Source organism: Coturnix japonica, chromosome 1 (genome assembly GCF_001577835.2).
Source record: "Coturnix japonica isolate 7356 chromosome 1, Coturnix japonica 2.1, whole genome shotgun sequence".
In the NCBI taxonomy this organism is placed as follows: Eukaryota; Metazoa; Chordata; class Aves; order Galliformes; family Phasianidae; genus Coturnix; species Coturnix japonica.
In genome coordinates, this window is record NC_029516.1 from 150,081,129 (window position 1) to 150,100,688 (window position 19,560).

Sequence of the window (19,560 nt, forward strand, 5' to 3'; positions counted from 1 at the left end):
CACCTCTGAATGGCTATCAGAAATAATGTGCAATGTCTCCCAGCAGAAGCAATGGGTGGTTTAATATCCATGCTTCTTGTTATACCCAGACATGTCAGATAAGCTCACATGTGGCCTAAAAGAAACTGCCACACTCTTGTCTTGCATTCCTTGTGAATTTGTCTGCTACTCCAACAGTCACTTCAACATCCATCATCAAAACTGTAATTGTGGCCCAATTGATAACGTGGAAATGTCTTGATCCAAAAGCACTCAAGCTGAAGATCATGCCAAACACACAAGCAATTGAGATAGGAGGGCACTTACCATGCTCTGCCTCACACCGTGCGTGGGCCTACAGGCCTGTGGGCCTACAACAACTTTTGGGCGGCTGGAGAAAATACCAGATCTGCAGATATCCCTACATCACAGAAACAACAGAGATTCATACATATAACCACCACCATCTTTTGGGTGTCAGTCACAACCTGTAATACCTATTTTATCAACATTTTTGTCTATAACGCTGTTCTACTGGTAGAGGTCAGCTCTCTACCTTCCATTTTGAGCACGTTGGGTGATTTTCAGCCAACTGTTATCAACAGAGCAGGCGTCTTAAAGTTACTAGATTTACACTGGATTTGAAGGAAGCAAGCTCAGAAAAAGAGGACATGACAAAGGGCTACAGTCTCAGTTTCAGGTGGGAAAAAAGTGAAAGGAAGAACTCAAGGTCAGTCAAGCAAGAGACAAAAAAGGATAATAAATCAAGCCTCATTACTTATAGCAGTACCAGAAAGTTGCCCTCTTTCACACCCCAGAAGATCTCCTCACAAACAAAGCAAGTTCAGGTGAAGTAGCTGTCATGCAGCTAGGGAGATATTATTTCCAAGCACATGTCAGCAAGAGAGGCTAAAGCCTAAGGGTGACTTTCAGTCCTCGCTGTCCAGACTCCAGATCTGAAGTGTTTAGATCTTCAGCAGTGGCCAAGGGACTCTGGAGATGTTGTTGATGCACAGCAGGGTAGAGCAGAGCAGAGCAGGGTGAGAGACATCAGTGAAAATCTCTGCTGGGGCCAGCTCTGCTCTTTGGCATTTATTTGCCAGACGGCTGAGTCAGAGTCTGCAACGATAGTGAATCTTTAGCAGTAAATCAGTGGGCTAACAAGCATTAGGGGCAGAGATTTTAAAGGCAGGAGACACGCTGTGGCTTATATCAAGGTGTTCCTAAAAGGATTTGGTTTCATTTGTTCTTTAAGAAGTAACTAGGTAATGTGCTGTGCAGGCATGAACCTGATCCAAGGGGCAAAGAAAGACAGGCAGAGAGGGAATAGTCTTTCTTGAACAACAGAGAAGAAAAGCAAGGCACAGCTAATTTGCTAAGGAGCACTGATCCCCAGGCTGAGGAAGGAGGGGTCAGGTGATCATCCCTCTGTAATAAAATGAGGGCCAGAAGTTTGAACTCACAAAGTCCTGCTAGACCTCACCACAATCTCCTTTCAAGGTAGTTGTAGGGAGTTCTAAGGTCTCTCCTGATCCCTGAAATAGGCCACGAGCTTCTGGAAGGAGCTGGGAGTTTGATTTTGTTGTTCTGTTACCCTTCAGCTTATTTCTGTTAAGCTCACTGAAATGCTTTCTACTCTCCTCTCATCTTTAATTCACAATAAACAGGAAGGCAAAATTTCAGACCTTGTGTAAGCTCATCCGTCAAAAAAAATCCAGTAAAATGCAATCTGATTGTAGGTCTGTAGCCCTTTTTATTGGTTCTAGTTTAATCATTTAGCAGAAAAGCTCTTCTTTGTGGTCAAGAGAGCATATTTTGAGGCCAGCAATAGCACAGCCATATCACAAACTGAGGAAATCAACCACTTGCAAATAATTGTATTTATTAGATCATTAACACTGGTACAGAAAAGCACCAACAACTGGCACTTAAGGGACAAAAAGAGAGCTGGCAGTAGCAGCCATCAGGCACCAGGTGAAAAGACTTTGGAGGGAACCCAGGCACAATAAGCAGCAGTAATGAGGCAGAAACAACTGATGCTTCCAGTGAATTACCTGAGGGAGAGATGCTGGAGCAGCTGCCATGGTCAAGCTACCACCAGGCTCAAGGTGGTAATATTGGTGGTTGTTTTCCATGAATGCATGTGGTATTACAGGATATTGGAGCAATCAGTTGTGAAGCACCCATAAACTTAATGTCTTTATTGTGGTCACATGCCTGCAATTCTAAAATGGCTCTGCCTGTGCTGTCAGATGCAGGCAGCTGCAAAAGATTGTCAGCCAGTTCTATGCACATTCACACTGTGCCAGCCCCAAAGTTGGTTTCCCTACAGAGGCAACCTGGTTTTTCTTTAGGGCCCTCCTAGATTTGTTTTTCTAAGCACTAATATTGTTTTGGCTCAGCTTAGTCACACAACCTTGTCCTAAGGTTACTGCAAAGCACCCTCTGCAAAACAACAATCCCTTCTGGGATAATTTATATATCAATATAAAAACCATGGCCACCGTGCGTTGTCTAGACCTCCATAATTATGGCAATATGACTGGTATGTAATCGAAATTGTTTAATTATCATGTGGGGGGAAATAAATCCATCGAAAACACTTCTTTTTGTAGCTGAACAGAAAATGTCTTCCTCTTCATAATGTCTTCAGTGGACTCAAGGATGAGACAAAAGGTAAAGGCGCTGTCACTGGAGAACAGGTTGGATTTAGTTCTGCAACATCTACTCACCTACAGGAGAAGGCAGTGTAGAAAGCAAAAAGCTGCACGGAGCCAACGTTACCTTTATAGTGGGTTAATAATTCATGTTGTTAAAACCACTTCTTGAGATATGCTGGTGAAAAAAAGCTAGCCAGCAGATTTTAGGCCAAAGACAGGCAAAGCAGACCTTGATTTCAGACCTGAAGAACAAAACAAAAAGGATTGGGAATAAAGATTGCCTTCTATCCAACTGGGTGTGTGAGTCATGCTGTCAGACAGCAGTGGGATGTCTAAGGTTTTACAGTGCCCAGCGCTGAAACGGGAGCTCTGCTATGAACCTGATGCCTTTGCACTCTCTGGCACAGAACAACTTGAGGTGAACAAGCCTGTTATTAATGCATTGCTCAAAGGAAGTCTGAAAACACAATAGCTGCAACATGTGTTTTGGCAGCTTCTGAAGGGGTGCACTGAGAATCCTTCACTGCCAGAGGCCAGGTTGTGTCTGCTCACAGGAAGGTGGCTAGCAGAACTATGAAATGGTGCGAAGCTCCATTTTTCTATCTTGCAAAAATGAGAATCTTCTGCTCTGTTGTCATGCATCTGCAGTACAGAAATTGTGTTATTCTTGTTGTAATTCCATGCAGGCGCTCTGCCTTGCTTATAAACTGAAATACAAGTCGAGATCCACCTGCTTAATATAATTCATTGCTTGCAGTTTCGTGTCATTATAGCTGATTCATTTGATCAGGTGTATGAAAACTGTTTGTCATCTGCTACTTTACCTGACATGGAAGTTTGGGGGGATATCTGCATAAAAAGCAATACAGATCACTATGTTGTTTATCTCATAACACACAGACTACCATGTGATTTATTTGATCTTCTTTGTACACAGCCTGCCTTACTCCCCCAGAGATTTCTCTGCACCAGGAAAAATATGCAGTGCTCATTGAGACCTCCCATTTTTCTAACATGTCATCATCCCATGACTTCTTCATGCCAGCCTGGAGGAGGCTGAGCCCATGCAGCTCCCCATAGCCAACACACCCTCACTGCCTGCATTTCTTGCAGTGCTGGCTGAGAACATGATAGTCTGCTGCTGCCGTGGTTTTCAATCAGTGCTGTCAAACTGCATCACTAGTCCTTTCATAACAGTGATAAAAAGGAACTGTATGCAGCTGATGATGACATGGCAGTAGGCCATCTGCTACAGCCCCTCTGCTCTGGCATGAACACCCAGAGCAGGGTGCCCAGGGCCACATCCAGGCAGCTCTGGGAGATGCCCAAGGAGGAGATCACACACCTCTGGGCAGCCTGTGCCAGTGCTCCATCACTGCACAGCACAGAAGGGCTCCTGGTGTTCAGAGGGAACCTCCTGTGCTCCAGTTAGTGCCCATGGCCTCTGGTGCTGACACTGGGCACCACTGACAGAGTTTGGATCCAGCCTCTTGGCACTCTCCCTCCAGATATTTATGGACATTGATGAGAACCCTCTGAGCCTCCTCTTCTCCAGCTGAGCACCCCCAGCTCTCTGAGTCTCTCCTCACAGGAGAGGTGCTCCACTATGTCCAAGACTCTTGAATTGGGAGGCGCAGAACTGCACCCAGCACTCCAGGTACAGCCTCACCAGTAACGAACAGAGAGCAAGGATCACCTCCCTTGACCTGCTGCTAATACTTTGACCAGTGCAGCTCAGTCTCAATCTTACCATCTATTTTCTCAGACACAACATCTGTTTCCATGCAAACAAGAAGAAAATTGGTGATTAATGCACAGCTCCACTCCTTGGCAGCTGGCCCCCAGATCCTCTCCCATGGTGTGAAATGTCTCAGTGGCAAACATAAGGTTCAGATTTTAAATGAGGATTTAATGAAAGTTCGCCTTTCCTTCTTTTTGTCCCTTTAAATTTAGTTTCCATAGAAACAGGTCTGGAGAGGCTGCCTGGAGGGAGCAACCAAGAAGAAATCCCTGGCCTTTCTTTACTAGGAGAGTGGTTAGGCCCTGGAACAGGCTGCCCAGGGAGGTTGTGGATGCCCCTCTTGAGTTCAGCCATGCTTCGGACGGGCCCTGGCGAACCTGATCTAGTAAATTGTATGTTTTGGTGGCCCTGCCACAGGGGGGTTGATACTACATAGATCCTTGAGGTCCCTTCAACCGGGTCATTCTGTGATTCTGTGATTCTGTGGCCTTGCCACTTTCTGTGCTGGTTTACCAGCTGAGCCACTGCAATAGCCAGGCTCTCATAGACACGTTCACTATTGGTTTTTGTGCTGAATAAGACTGAGATTCCCAATGGAGAAACTTCTGCAGCAAGTCATGAGCCCATTCCTCACAGTCATGACAGCAGACAGCGGGGCTGTGGGCTGCACCTCTGCACCTCAGCCAGGCCTCTAGGTCTCCATTAGTGATTCACTGGTCATTCTCAAAGAGACTTGGGGAACAGACTGTCCTACATACTGCACAGAAAAGCAGTGAAACTGCACCCAAACTGCACAGCTGTGTAGCAGTACGTGTATATCTGATAACGATCTGCTGATAACGGATTGAAGGAAATGAGGACAACATGACACAGTTTTTTCTTTAATGACCCATCTTCAGCCACATCACTTTCCCTCTGGGCTCCTTCATGCAACTCATCCTTTCTTCCAGCATTTCCTCCATGACCTGAAGCTATGTGGGTAGCTCGGTTAATCCCACAAGACTTTCGAATGTAACACAACGCACCCTGCCCACCATTTTGTGCGGCCAACACACGCCGGGGCGGGACTCGACCCGCTCTCGCTCCTCCTTCCCTTCCTCTTCGGGCGGAGTAATTGTCCTCGCAGGCAATCCCCCCGTCCGTCGCGCGTCGCTGCGTGCGGGTCCGGGCGTACAGAGGAGCAGGAGGAGCCGTCCTGCGTGTGGGGCCAGGCCGGCCCGGCTGCTGTGCCGCCATGAGCGAGAAGGGCGAGCTGGACCTCACCGGGGCCAAACAGAACACGGGCATGTGGTGGAAGGTATTTAGTGCGCCGCCGGGTTCTTGTTACGCCGAACCGGGCCGCGTTCGGCGCCGTGGGCCCGGTAGGGCTTTGTGTGGCCGCGTCCTGAAGTGCTGCTAGGAACTAGGGAACCCCCCCACACACTTTGCTACAGTTTCCTCTCAGGACATTATAGTCATTGTAATAGTTTATCCAGGGCATTAGAAATCAAAGGTGACAGCAGGAAGCTGCGGAAGTATATGGTGATGCTGAGAGACAGGAGGGTGAAATGAATGAAAATCAGAGATGAAAATGTAACTGACATTTCTTCACTAGGAGATGACCTTCACTACACCCTGGAACAGGCTGCCCAGAGGTTTGGATGCCACCGTCCTTGGAGGTGTTCAAGACCAGGTTGGACGGGCCCTGGGCACACTATATTCTAGTATAATGTGTATGTTTCGTGCCCTGCCAGGCAGGGGAGGAGTATTGAACTACAATGAATCTTTGTCCTTCAAACCCCGGGCATTCTTCATTCTGTAAATGCAGTAACATGAGGGGTGTGACAAATTAATTCATTTGGTGGGCATTCATTGCAGACAAAGCAGGTACTGCTTTGCACAATGTGTATTTAACTTCTGGAGCGTGCTGTGAAAAAACTGTTCTTTTGATGTTTTCTGCTCTTCCCATATGTGCCTGCAGTTGGTTGCAGCTGGGGAAAGGATACTGAACTCAATTGTCATAGAATGGCCTGGGTTGAAAAAGACCACAATGTCCATTGGATTTCAACCCTGTAGTGCAGGTCACCATCCACCAGACCAGGCTGCCCAGAGCCACATCCAGCCTGGCCTTGAATGCCTGCAGGGATGGGGCATCCACAGCCTCCTTGGGCAACATGTTCCAGTGCGTCACCACCCTCTAAGTGAAAAACTTCCTGTCCTTTACTCTGATGCAACTTAGTGGTTCTTGAAGCGAGACAGGAATGTTCAGTCACATCGGTGCTTTCAGCTGACACTGCTCTTACAGCACAGGGTGCTGCCTGCTTTAATGAGAATACAGAATTAAAGGAACATGTAAATGTTATTCTTGCAAGTATGTATTTATGCACATGGTTTGAGTTAGTAATTTGGCTGTCTTTGTGATGTACATACAGCGTACAGATTGCTGTGTATGTAAAGAGCTGAGCATGCACAGAGGAAATGGTCAGAGGTTTATTAGGGATGGGGGCTGCCTGTGTGTTTTGCTCTAAGGGTAGCTGAGAGATACGTGGAGCACAGGGCCCTTGTGCTGGGAGCCCTGATGTCCTTGTGATGTGAACAGCAGTCTTAAGAGGTCTTGAAGTGATGTTTGTTAGTACCTCTGATTCCTTCTCCTTATTCACTGGTATGCTTTATGGAGAAATGAGTGTTTGTACCTACGAGCCCCCAGGATAAAGGCTACTTGTCTCAAGATCTGTAAGTAATCTTTCAGAAGGGCAGTTCTTATGGCCACAATTCAGTCTTTCTGTAAGAGGGCATTTTTTCAAACTCCTGGGTAGTGTTCTTTGAAAATCATTGTTCTGGACACATGGATCACTCTTGTTTTCTGCATGTTGTTTTCAGATTGTATACATCATTCTTACTACATTTTCCGTATGTTAAAGGTTCTGAAAGTGGATTTGCCTCTGCAAGTTCAACTTTTAGCATGATAAGATTGAAAGGAACTTTCCAGTTAAGCTTTCTCTACCTAAGTAAGACATTATTTGCCTTTCCTGTGATTGCTTATGCCATTAGCATGGAGCTAGAGATTTTACCTTGTGGTTTTGAGCGTATTATCTAATATTAACTGAAGTAACCATGTACAGATAGAAGGAATCCTTCGCTCGTTGTTCTTCATTACCCTTTTTCCTCTTTCTTGCACGGTAGCCATTGATTCAGATACGCTGGCAGAAAGATGATTAATTGCATCCTTTGAGACTGTGCAACTGAAAGGGATGTGATTGATCTGCAGCTTACAAGTCTGAATAAATTTTCTGTCTGATCATATTATGTAGCAAGTCAGCGATTTTAATGGCATCAGAGTCCTTCAGACCTTTTCCATTTATCCTGAATGTATGTCTACATGTTACCTGGCAGTAGAAATTAGATACTGACGAAGTGTGAGCACATAGTAATATTTCCATTGAGTCAGACAGAGCACATGTCAAAGCATTTATCACGTTGTTAGAAAGAAAATGAGATCTGATTTGGCGTGAAATCTGTTGTAGAAAGTTACCACTTCAAAAAATGAATACAAATACATCTTAATAGGTTGTGTTCATTCATTGCTATGTCGTGTGCTTTGACCCATGTTAGCGGCTTATGGCATCTGCACTGATGCTGAGCTTGGCTGAGAAGTTGGAGGACGCTGCTGTCTATCTGTTCTGCAGCTGTCAAGGTGTAGTGAGGATAAAGGAAAGAGCTAAGCACCAGTACAAAGATGTTGTCTGTACTTGTTTGTTTTGTTAAGGAAGAACAGCTAAATGGAAGGTTATTATTAAATTAATTTGAGCTTTGGAACTTTGCAGGTTACTGTTTGTCAGAATAGGCAAACTAGAATAGAATTGTAGAATCACAGAATGGTTTGGGTTGGAAGGGACCTTTAAGATTATCCAGTTCCAACCCCCTGCTATAGGCAGGTACACCTCCCTGTAGACCAGGTTGTTCACAGCCCCATCCAGCCTGGCCTCAAATGCTTCCAGGGAGGGGGCATCCACAGTGTCACTGGGCAACCTGTTTCAGTGTCTCTCCACCCTCACAGTGAAGAATTTCTTCCTAATATCTAGTCTCAATCTACCCTCTTCCAGTTTAAAGCCATTCCTTCTCATCCTGTCATTACATGTCCTTATAAAAAGTTCCTTCACAGCTTTCCTGTAGGCCTTCTTCAGGTACTGAAGGCCACTATAAGGTCCCTCCAGAGCCTTCTCTTCTCCAGGCTGAAGAGCCCCAACTCTCTCAGCCTGTTCTCCTAGTGGAGTTGCTCCAGCCCTCTGATCATCATCTTGGCCCTCCTCTGGACCAGCTCCAGCAGGTCAATGCTCTTCTTGTATTTGGGACCCCAGAACTGGATGCAGTATTCCAGGTGGGGTCTCATGAGAGCAGAGTAGAGAGCATGGCTCCAAATTGGGTATAAGATTGTCCTCGTTGCCCACAGGTGTATTCCATCTTTTGATGCGTTTCTTCTGTATCTAATATCTTGTGTGTGTAGGGGGGTTAATTGCTCCACCTCCCATTTACTGCACTGACATGTCATGCTCAGTCTTTATTAAAAGCCATCGTTGGAAAGACAGCTGTAATTGCTGAATGGTGGGGGAAAAAACCTACAACACATTGCACTGCACTAATAATGGTTTGGCTGACTTGTGGCAAGGAAAGGTAGGCATGGGCTGGGGGACTAGTGCTGTTCTTACTGCCTTGGCACTGAACTTAGCAGTGCTGCTCTCTGGGACGAGGCTGTGGCCCTTTCTGAAGTCCTCTGGAAATGTGCCCTCGTACCACCACTCTGTTTTAGACCTGCTTGCCAGCTGAACAGAGAAAGCACGGGCTTTCATGGACACAATTTACACTGAATTCTAAAATCTGCTTTTCTTGAAACCTGTTGTCTTTTAGGTCCCTAAATACTTGTCTCAGCAGTGGAGTAAAGCCACAGGAAGAGGTGAAGTGGGAAAACTGAGGATTGCCAAGTAAGCCCTTACTGTACATTCACTATTTACAGTTCTTAGCCTGTTTACAAAGAAGTTACCTGCAGTAAAACACATAATGTTGCACTTCTTATACTACATAACTTTGTTTTTCACAAACATTATGTGCATATTTCTCTATAAACTGAAAAAACATTTGTATATTGATTATACATAAATACATGATATTATACTGGGGAGTGGCTGTAACCCATAATGTGTTTGATTTCTTAACCCCAAGAAATGTGCACATCTAACTTGAAAATCTCCATTAACTTATTAACGTGCTATTTTGCTGCTTCTGTTCTCACCTGCTGAATTTTCCCATTTATTTTTGGGCGTCAGCATCCAAAAAACAATTGAGCAGCTCAGGAATCAAAATGAGTAACAAAGCTAGAATCTGAGTTTGCTTTTTCATCAGGGAGGCAAAGCTTGTGGAAGTAGATTATGGAAACTAAAACATGAAATATTTTCTTTTTCAGAAATCAAGGAAGAACAGAAGTAAGTAACTTAAATCCAAAGGCTCTGGATGTGCTATATTTTGAATTCTAAAAGTTGCTTCTAACTTGATGCTTTTTATATAATATTTTTCATTAAACCTGTAATAAAGCATTGCATCGCACAGCTGAGTGTTGAGGGTTCTATTTATACCCCTGCCCATATGTTTGCTGTGGGATTTCACTTAAAGGGGAGAGCCAGGTTGGGTATTAGGAAAAGGTTCTTCACCAGTGGAGAGACTACGGGAGGTCTGCATGTTTTGCTGGACTTTTCTAGGCTGGAATATGGGCCATGCTTCCTGATTTTTGTGAGCCCCACGCCCAAACCTTCATGCTGATGAGAGTCACAGAGTGCATAGAGCCCAGCAGTGAGGAGCCCTGTGAAAACAGCTGGCTTTGCAGGGACGCTGGAGCTGTGTGGCAAAGTGAGGCTGAGCAGGGTATATAGGATAAGTATGTAATGCTGGTATGAACAGTCCTACCTCAGGTTTCTTGCCATGTCCCACAGCTAGGGATTCTGCTTACCTAGTCACTCGGTGCCTCCTCAGAATCTTTATTGGGCATGCAATGTAAATACAGCAAGGGAGCTGTATTTGAACTTCTAATCTACGTGCATCTTAGAGTTCCCAGGCTAATAACACTTGCCGAGTACGTTAGCACTTTCTTGGGGAATAAACTGGCTGTGTGAAATATTTTAAAGCACTCATCCTAAATGATGTCTGAAAAGCTTTTTGCCTTAGATTTTGATAAGTAAAACATTCTTTGACTGAAAGAAGTCATAAGAAGTTGTTAAAATCCAAGTAGATTTTATTAAATACATGCAAACTTGGAATACCTTATTTCCACAAGAGATTTGTATGTTAAGAGTCTTATCCCGCTCTTTATGTTTTTGAGATAGAAATGTTCTACACCACTTATTTTTTCTTTCCTTGTATCTCCACATAACTCTTGAAACTGTGTAATTGAGTCTGTTTAGTAACACTTTGGTCATTGTGACTGTTAGGTGTCATTTACTTTGAATGAAGAGCTTGCAAGCATCAGTGATATTGGAGGAAAACCTGCTTCCGTCAGCGCACCAAGGGAGCACCCCTTTCTTTTGCAAAATGTGGGAGGACAGACCTTAACAGTGTTCACAGAGAGTTCAACAGGTAAATCAGAATTATTGTTATTTGTTACAGTTCTACTATGCATTATTTCAATAGTTTGGATGCTGTAAAGGCCGGAAGACTGAGGAATAAGCTCTAAGCTTTGTGGTTTTCTGCTTACGTATCATGGTTATTGTGTTATTTTGTGTTATCTTGTATGTTTCAACTGTGGGTCTGCTAAAACAAACAGAGAGCGTACAGTGCAGCATATGGTTCTTCTCCTTTAGACTTTTAATTGGAAAAGTGCATTTGTGTTCCCATGTGCTTTTGGGAAGGCCAAGGTCTCAACTATGTATTTAGTTTCATAGAGATGATGAGTACTCCTTAGTCCAATTGAACGGGTTCACTTTAGCAATAAATACATCTGTTTACTACATTTTCTGCAAATAAAACTGTTTTTTAAGTGTATTAAAGCTTGACAAGGTCATAATACTGAATACTGCAGCAGTAAGGTTGTCCTATTTTCTTGCCTGGCCTGCCTTAAGTACAGCTCAGGAGCTATCTAGGTAAGTGATTTGGATGTTGAAGGCAATACATCCTAAGTTGCATATTAGGTTTAAGCTACATGGTAGTGTTATAGTGTATGGTATGCTCAGCAGACTGCCTTGCTTATAAGTTTTGTGTGCTCTAAGGTTTTTCACTGAAGTTACATAGTCATGTTTTGGGTGTTGGAGAAAGAATCATAGAATCACCCAGGTTGGAAAAGACCTTGAAGATCATCAAGTCCAACCGCAGCTTAACCAGTACCATAACTCTAACAACCCTCTGCTAAATCATATCCCTAAGTACCACATCCAAACGGCTCTTAAACACAACCAGGGATGCCGATTCAACCACCTCCCCGGGGACCCTATTCCAGTACCTAACTACCCTAGGAGTAAGTAAGATGTCTGCAGATCTTATCTTTGTGTCTGCAGAAGATAGTTCAATTTCAGACCCTTAAGCTTTGGTTTCCCCAGGAGACAAACAATAATTTTTGGTACCTCTGCCTTCTTTGGGGCAGCAAACTCTTAAATGTGATTCACTTCTGATGTTCTTGTGTTCATAGGTAAGCGCTCTGGTGGCGGTGTGATGATTATCAAATAGATAAGGGAGAGTGAACTCAAGGGACAGAGTCAGAATACTCAGTAAGTTTGACCACGTCTCTTTTAAAATCTATTTTTGAGATTTCATGGCTGAACATAGAGATATTGAGATGTAAGTACATATAGTAGTTTAACACTGGAATAGGCTCCCCAGGGAGGTGGTTGAATTGCCATCCCTGGATGTGTTTAAGAGCCATTTGGATGTGGTGCTCAGGGATATGATTTAGCAGAAAGTTGTTAGAGTTAGGGTACTATTGTTAGGCTGCAGTTGGGCTTGATGATCTTTGAGGTCTTTTCCAACTCAAAGCATTCTATGATTCTACAGTTTCTATTTTGCCAACTTTAGTACAAAGTCCTGAAACCTTTGGATATTAAGCTACCATCCTGCTTTTATTTAATCAATTAAAAAATTAGCATTTCTTAGCAGCTACAAAGTGTTATTCAAGGACCATAAAAGCTATTGAAAAGAAATTAATGAGGAGCAAGGAGCGTTTATTGGAATGGGAAATATTTGGATTCAAGCACTGAATAAGCATAGAACCTGTCAACACGGTTGTTGCTTGGGTATGGCAAGTATGGCATGCAATCAGTGCAAAATACATAAACAGTTTTACTGTTATGTTAAAGCTGGTATTGGCAATAGAATCAAAAATAAGCTTTAATGTACTTTCTTTCTTTGACTTTTTTTTTGATCGTTTAAAAAAAAAAATAAAAAAAGAAAATGACAAATATATCCAAAATTCCATCCTGGTTGCTTACCAACACTGTGTTCCTGCACCCACTCTTGTGTTGGAATGTGTATTTCCAATATGTTTTGAGCTCCATGGATAACTTCAGTACTGTGAAGACTTATGTGTCTGAAGAATGTACCCTCACCAAATGAGATGCTGCTGCCCTGTGCGAGTCCTAATGGAAAAGATCCCTTAATATTCTGTCAGCCTTGGGGGAAAATAAAGCTCCAGCAACTCTTTAAAACACCAGTAAATCCACAGTAAGAAGCAGTTGGAGAGAATTGAAATGCATAAATTCTTATGTTATCAGAGAAGTGTTTGTTTTCAAATGATAATTAACGTATTTTGTGCAGAGTGTTGGTGATCTTTCTGCTTTGTCTTCTGCAAAGTACACTATATTACAGATCTGATATGTTAATTTGGAAACATGGCCCAATGATTAAGCTGGTGTACAACTGCTACTCCAGTGGCATTTCTAATGCTGCATCTATATGGATATATCTGAGGAATAACGTGAACTAAATATGGACCAAAAAGTGCTTTGTGCACTATTGCTCTCAGTCAGTGCCTTTCCTGAGGACTGAACTTGATCTAAAACAGAGAAAATTGCATATAACAATTGGATTTCCTTTGTAAATAGAATGTTTAAAAACTCTAGGATCTTTTCTGTTTGGTATCCTCTAATCCTTTGATCCCCTTTATGTTGTGACCGTCTTCACTAAGGAGTCACTGACACAGGCTCCCCAGGGCAGTGGTCATGGCCTCAAGTTGCCCAAGTCAAGAAAACATTTGGATAACACTTTCAGGCCTATGGTTTGGATTTTGGGTGGTCCTGTGTGGGGTCAGGGGTTGGTCTCAATGTCTGTGGGTCCCTTCCAGCTCAGGATATTCTCTGATCTTTTTGATTCAGAAAATGAATGAGGGCTGACAAAGTTGCATCTGAAATCTTTTGTAATGAGAAGATGCTGTAGGGAGTTTATCCATCTGGCCAATTCAGCACTTCACACTGATATTTCAGATCACTTAAAGCAAGTAAAAGAGATCAAACTTGACAAGTAATTTACTATTTTCTGCATGGTGTAGTTTCTGGACTGCTGAATGGATTTCCTGTTTTTTGTCTTAACCACACTTGCTTCTGATAACTTGCAATTGGAAGGAGTCCTTTAGCTCATGCACTGTAAGTCTCTGCATCTCTGGTTGTCCCATGTTAGTTAATGGACAGAAATAGGTTCTTTTGATGTTCCCTTTGTTACATCTAAAGTCTAACGAAATGCAGTTTCTTGATCTTCTATTGCATGTACTAGATCTGAGCTAATACTTCACTGATGACTGCAGAGGTATCCGGAGCACAGTTGTCTCTTGCTGTCTAGGCTGATTTCAGTATTATTTTAGCATTAAATATGAACTACATTCTGTTCCATAAACATCACCATATGTACATCAACAGTTGCTATGCAACAATGCTATTTGTGCTTCCAGTCATTTTATCTTATCTTTGTCATCAGCTATCACAGTTGTAATTTTTTTTGAGCGGGAGGAAAGGGGAGCATTTTGCATATATTTCAATGTGCTCTATTGAACCAAGTGAATTTTTCTTATGTGTATATAGCTAAAAACTATCTATGGGCAAATCTTAGACTTGGTATGGGGTATATTGGATTAAAAGTATCCTTCCAAGGTTCCTGCTGGCATAAGGAGGTGGTATAATTTGACAGCTTCTGTCTTGATTGAAGAAATGAAAGCACGCTTTTGTTAAATATTTAACATTAAACTTTTCTGATTGTGATTATAAATGAATTCCCTTAACTACTTTAATTTCCTCTCGCTTAATTTTTCTGCCAGCAGGTAGTTAAGACTTGCTGGCACTTAACATAGCTGCATTTTTAATTTATATTATAGACGATGAGAAGAGTTTCTTACTGAGCTGGTTATTGGAAAAATATAATACTAATGTGACTTGGAAAAACACAGACCTTGGCAGACATTTGCATCCTTAATTGTAAAGCACCAATGGACAACAAGAAGGATTTTATACTGCAGGGTAAAATGTAGTCTTCCTAAGAAGCATCCAATGCACGGATTGTTTCACTGTTCTGTACTTCACAGAAGAAGCTCTTAACGTGACCTTCTTGCCTGTTTTTCTACATCTTCTTTCAGAATCTCATTTCATGAAGTGCAACTTTTCTGTTTTATAATCCCATTCAGTAATACCAGTAACTCTTCCTGTGTACTAACTCCTTTATTTCCACTGCCCGCCAATATTCATCCCTTGTCTGTTTTACTTAAACACAACTTCTAATGTGAATGTCCTTTTTTTTGTGCTGGTACATGAATCATACCTACTGTATAACTTACAATGTGCCTGATTGTATTCCAGTGAAAATGATTGTTCAGAGCATGTATTTTGAAACAGCAGCTACATCCAGCCATTTGAAGAAATCTGAAGGGAAGAAATGACTAATGAGGAGCATATTTCCAAGATATTTTCTTTCAATAAAGAAAGCAGTTACTGCTATAATTACATTTAATTGTTTCCACTGCACTCCAAATCTTGATGTCTTGGGATACAACTTCCCATCTTATTAGATACGTGTTTGACATCTCAAATTTCTCATCAAACTGCTATTTGGAAAATAGATGTTTCCACTGTTTTGCATTTTAGCTTTGCCTTGTCAGGAGTTTTAGTGCCTGTGTACTTCAGCATATTTTTCCAGTTGCATCTATTTCTTTGAACTGTCACTTAACATTTTGGTATCCAAAATGCTTTGTGGTCTTAATTAATGCTTCCTTGTTCCTTTATTTGTTTCAGTCTTTTATAGGCTGGCTTTAATGTATTCAGGTAACAACAGGAGAGAAGAGCCTATTGACACCTTTATGATCAAAAGAAACAACCATGGTTGCCTTTCAGGTCTCTGGTACTTATGCAAATTTCCACATCTTTGTGAGGATCATAGAGAAGATATAACCCATTATCGGCAGAGCAGAATGGGTGACTTGAGTTTGTTATGTAATTACATTAGGCATCATTTTGATGGGTTAAGATATCCTGTGTGACATGCAGTCCACCAAAAAAGAGGTGTCTGCTTATGGCATCTTTCTTCACCATCTCTAAAAGATGGAAATTGTATTTGCTTACCAGCTTCTGAGCATTGTGAGGATTAACAAATTAATGTAAAGTGAGTTCAGCTGGTTGTCGGAGTAAACTAATTTACTTTTCAATTTTATTATTAAAAATACAGACTGTTAATTCCTGTGCAAACATAATTGTTTTGAGGATATAATTCATGAAATATGTGGAGTATTACTGTGGACTCAAAATGGCGAGAGTAGAGTTGGCTTTCTGCCTACTTCAATGCCTTTGTTTCCTTTCAATCTCGCTGATGAACTGTGGGGGAAAAAGTCAGGTCCCATTGACATCTGTCTGGGAATCATAGAATTACGTATCATAGAATCATAGAATGGCCTGGGTTGAAAAGGGCCACAATGACCATTTGGTTTCAACCCCCCTGCTATGTTCAGGGTCACCAGCCACCAGACCAGGCAGCCCAGAGCCACATCCAGCCTGGCCTTGAATGCCTCCAGGGATGGGGCATCCACAGCCTCCTTGGGCAACCTGTTCCAGTGCATCACCACCCTCTGTGCGAAAAACTTCCTCTTAATATCTAACTTAAACCTGCCCTGTCTCAGTTTCAAGTCATCCCCCTTGTCCTGTCACTATCCTTGTAAACAGTTGTCCCACCTCCTGTTTATACGATCCCTTCAAGTATTGGAAGGCCACAATGAGGTCTCCCTGCAGCCTTCTCTTCTCCAAGCTAAACAAGCCCAGTTCCCTCAACCTTTCCTCATAGGCGAGGTGTTCCATCCCTCTGATCATCTTAGTGTCTTCTGGACCTGCTTCAACAGCTCCACGTCCTTCCTGTACTGGAGGCTTCGGGTCTGGATGCAGTACTGCAGATGGGGCCTTAAAAGAGCTGAGTAGAGGGGGGGGCAGTTATGTCCCTCTCCCTGCTGGCCACCCCTTTTTTAATGCAGCCCAGAACACAGTTGGCCTTCTGGGCTGCTAGCACACACTGCTGGCTCATGCTCACCATTCTCATCCACCAGGACCCCCAAGACCTTCTCTGCAGGGCTGCTCAAGGAGTTCTTTGTCCAGCCTGTATAAACATATGGGATTGCCTTGGCCCAAATGTAACACCCTGCACTTGGCCTTGTTGAACCTCATTAGGTTCTCATGGGCCCACTTCCCCAACCTGTCCAGGTCCCTCTGGATGGCTTCCTCATCCAGAATTGTGTGATCTAGAATACTGCAGGAAAGCTAGAGAGGAGGCTGCTCATGTTCATAGTGTACCTGCTATTTATAAAATTATGAGCTTTTAATTTATTTATTTAATACACAAAACCAATATTCATTTATTTACAGAGACTGGTGAGATAAATGGATGTTGTTTTTCTCTTACGCGTAATTATATCTCTGGATCTCTATAACTGTGTAACTTCATTTATGTACTTTTCAGCGAGAGGTGTAATGGAGTTAAATTTAAGTTGCAAGTTTGTGCACTTAAAGAGACTTTTTGTTGCTCTGTGTGACAAATTTTTCTTCAAAACGTTAATTTACGAACTCAAATATTGTGCTTTTATTGTAATTTATCCTTCTTTGCTTTGCAGTCCGCTTCGTGGTTGTCAATATGGAAATGTTTCATTTCCTTGTTTGTTCTTTTGTGTTTTTTGCAGAGAGCCAACCAGAAGAAAAATCTGAAGGTGGCAGCTATGGTGAGTGAGGACACTTTGTTTGAAATGCTGCAGTAATGACTTACAGCTGAGCCTTTTCAGTTTCTCTTTCCAAGAACTTGATAGCTAAGAAAAAACAAGAAAGGTCTGTTGTATTTCTAGGGCAGTGTATCATAAACTGCTGCAACCAGAAGCTTGAATTATTAATATTTTGATTTAAATGGAAAAAAAGTTATGGAGGAGAGCATAAGAAATGTAATGTTTTATGGAACGTCATTTTAGATTTATATTTGGTATTTCTCATCTATTTCTTTTTAGGTCTTTTAGCTTGATTCCTTTAATCCCGGTTGGAAGATTTGTAGATTTCCAAATCTTGTGTTCTTTGATTTTAATTGCGTAGACTAATTAGTCTAAATTCTGGCATTCTAGCATTGTACTTCATTCAGTTTTTCTAATCCTTGTGAAAGATTTATCAATTCCTTGGAAAGAGTCAGAAATTCTTACTTCACTTACATAAAATGCTTCGGTTAGGTAGGATATCGGGCAGGTTTTGGAATCAAGATTTTGCTTGAAATCTAAGCTAGTCTGTGCAGGCTTCCTTTACAGTGAGGAGGAAGGAGACAGCTCCATAAAATAGCTAAGAATAAGGGAGAGAGGTGCAAGTGCAATTCCCCAGCAGCTCAAGCAGAACGCTCTTGAGGTCAGTCCTAGCTCCCGTCACTGCTGCTGAATCCTTTGGGCTTACATTACTGAAATTGCCAGGAATGTACGTGACAGCATGAAAATCTTAGTGTCAAGTAGCATTTAATAAAAATTCCCTTTTTTTCTTCTATGAAAGATAGAGATTTTAAAAATATCATTAATAGACAAATGCAAATGAGTGCATGTAGAAGGGTTAGAAAGAACCTGCAATCCTGGGAAGCTAGACATGCCTAATGCAGTGTATATATAGACAGATCTCAGTCTTGATTGTGGGATTACCTGTGATACGTACAGATTTAACAGTACCAACACTTATAATTTGGAATGATGGAGGCAGTGGATGAACTGGAACGAGTCTTAAAACCTCCATCCTTCTTGCTAAAAGGAATTCCTAAACATAAGTGTAACAATAGTGGTCTTTCACATTGTCTTTTGGAATATATCTGTCATAGTTATGTACACTGTAGCATAAAGACGTCTGTTTCTCATGTGTTTTATAAATTGCAGTTTATTCCAGATAATTCTAAGTTAACTGTGATCTGACTTTAAGGTTATGAAGGGCTACTTTCTAGAGACTGCTGTTTTATACCACTTGAACACCGAGACTCACAGCCATGGGAGGTTGCATCTAAAGGAGATCACTTCTAAAATGAGTCAGCGTATTAATACTTACGTTTCATTTCTCTGATATTTCTATGTAGCTGTAGGCATACGTGCCTGTTTGTTCTTTGCAGATATTTTGTTCAGTCTTGTTCTGGCTTTTCATGTGATTGATCAAGTTGTCTGTGTCTCACTCTTTCTACCTGCTCCTCGTCCAGGGTACGCTGTGTAAGATGACTGTATATATTTAGTTGCTAGTGTTGCGTCAGTGAGGAGAATGAGCAACTGCACGCTGGGCACTGTTTAAATACACTGACAAGATAAATTGCCAAACCCATTTGATAGAATTAAGCTGTTTGTTATGATGGCAATTGGTTACACCATGGCATTTAAAGGAAAACTCTTAGCCATCAGTTACACTTACTTGTTTAGAATTTGTTTATTCACCTTTTTTTTCCCCAAATGCGTCATGGAACGCAGATAACCTTTCCCTAACTACCCTTCAAGTAGTTCAACTCATTGAGTTCTCCGTTTCACTGCTGGTCTAATTTATCTTGTCCCACAATAAGTACTTTTGAGGCAAAGATGATCTCTTGTATACCTTTGTGTTTTATTTTAGCATAACAAGACCCCAGGGACTACTTTGAGATGTTTCTGCAATAAAACTTATTTGTAGCTAAGAAAGTAAATAAAGGAAGTGAATGAGACAAATTATAAGTAAATCCTTTGATTTACCC

At 42.0% G+C, this 19,560-nt stretch overlaps 1 protein-coding gene across 1 annotated transcript in view; it reads left to right on the top strand.

Annotated features, from left to right (window-relative positions):
• Positions 1 to 5,389: 5,389 nt before the first annotated feature.
• The window catches only part of GTF2F2 (general transcription factor IIF subunit 2), a 75,989-nt gene continuing 61,818 nt past the window's right edge, over positions 5,390 to 19,560 (top strand). Inside the window, 5 exon segments of the mRNA XM_032442089.1 lie at positions 5,390 to 5,677; positions 9,265 to 9,338; positions 9,818 to 9,836; positions 10,836 to 10,980; positions 17,525 to 17,563. Of these exon segments, the coding sequence (XP_032297980.1) occupies positions 5,390 to 5,677; positions 9,265 to 9,338; positions 9,818 to 9,836; positions 10,836 to 10,980; positions 17,525 to 17,563 (565 nt within the window).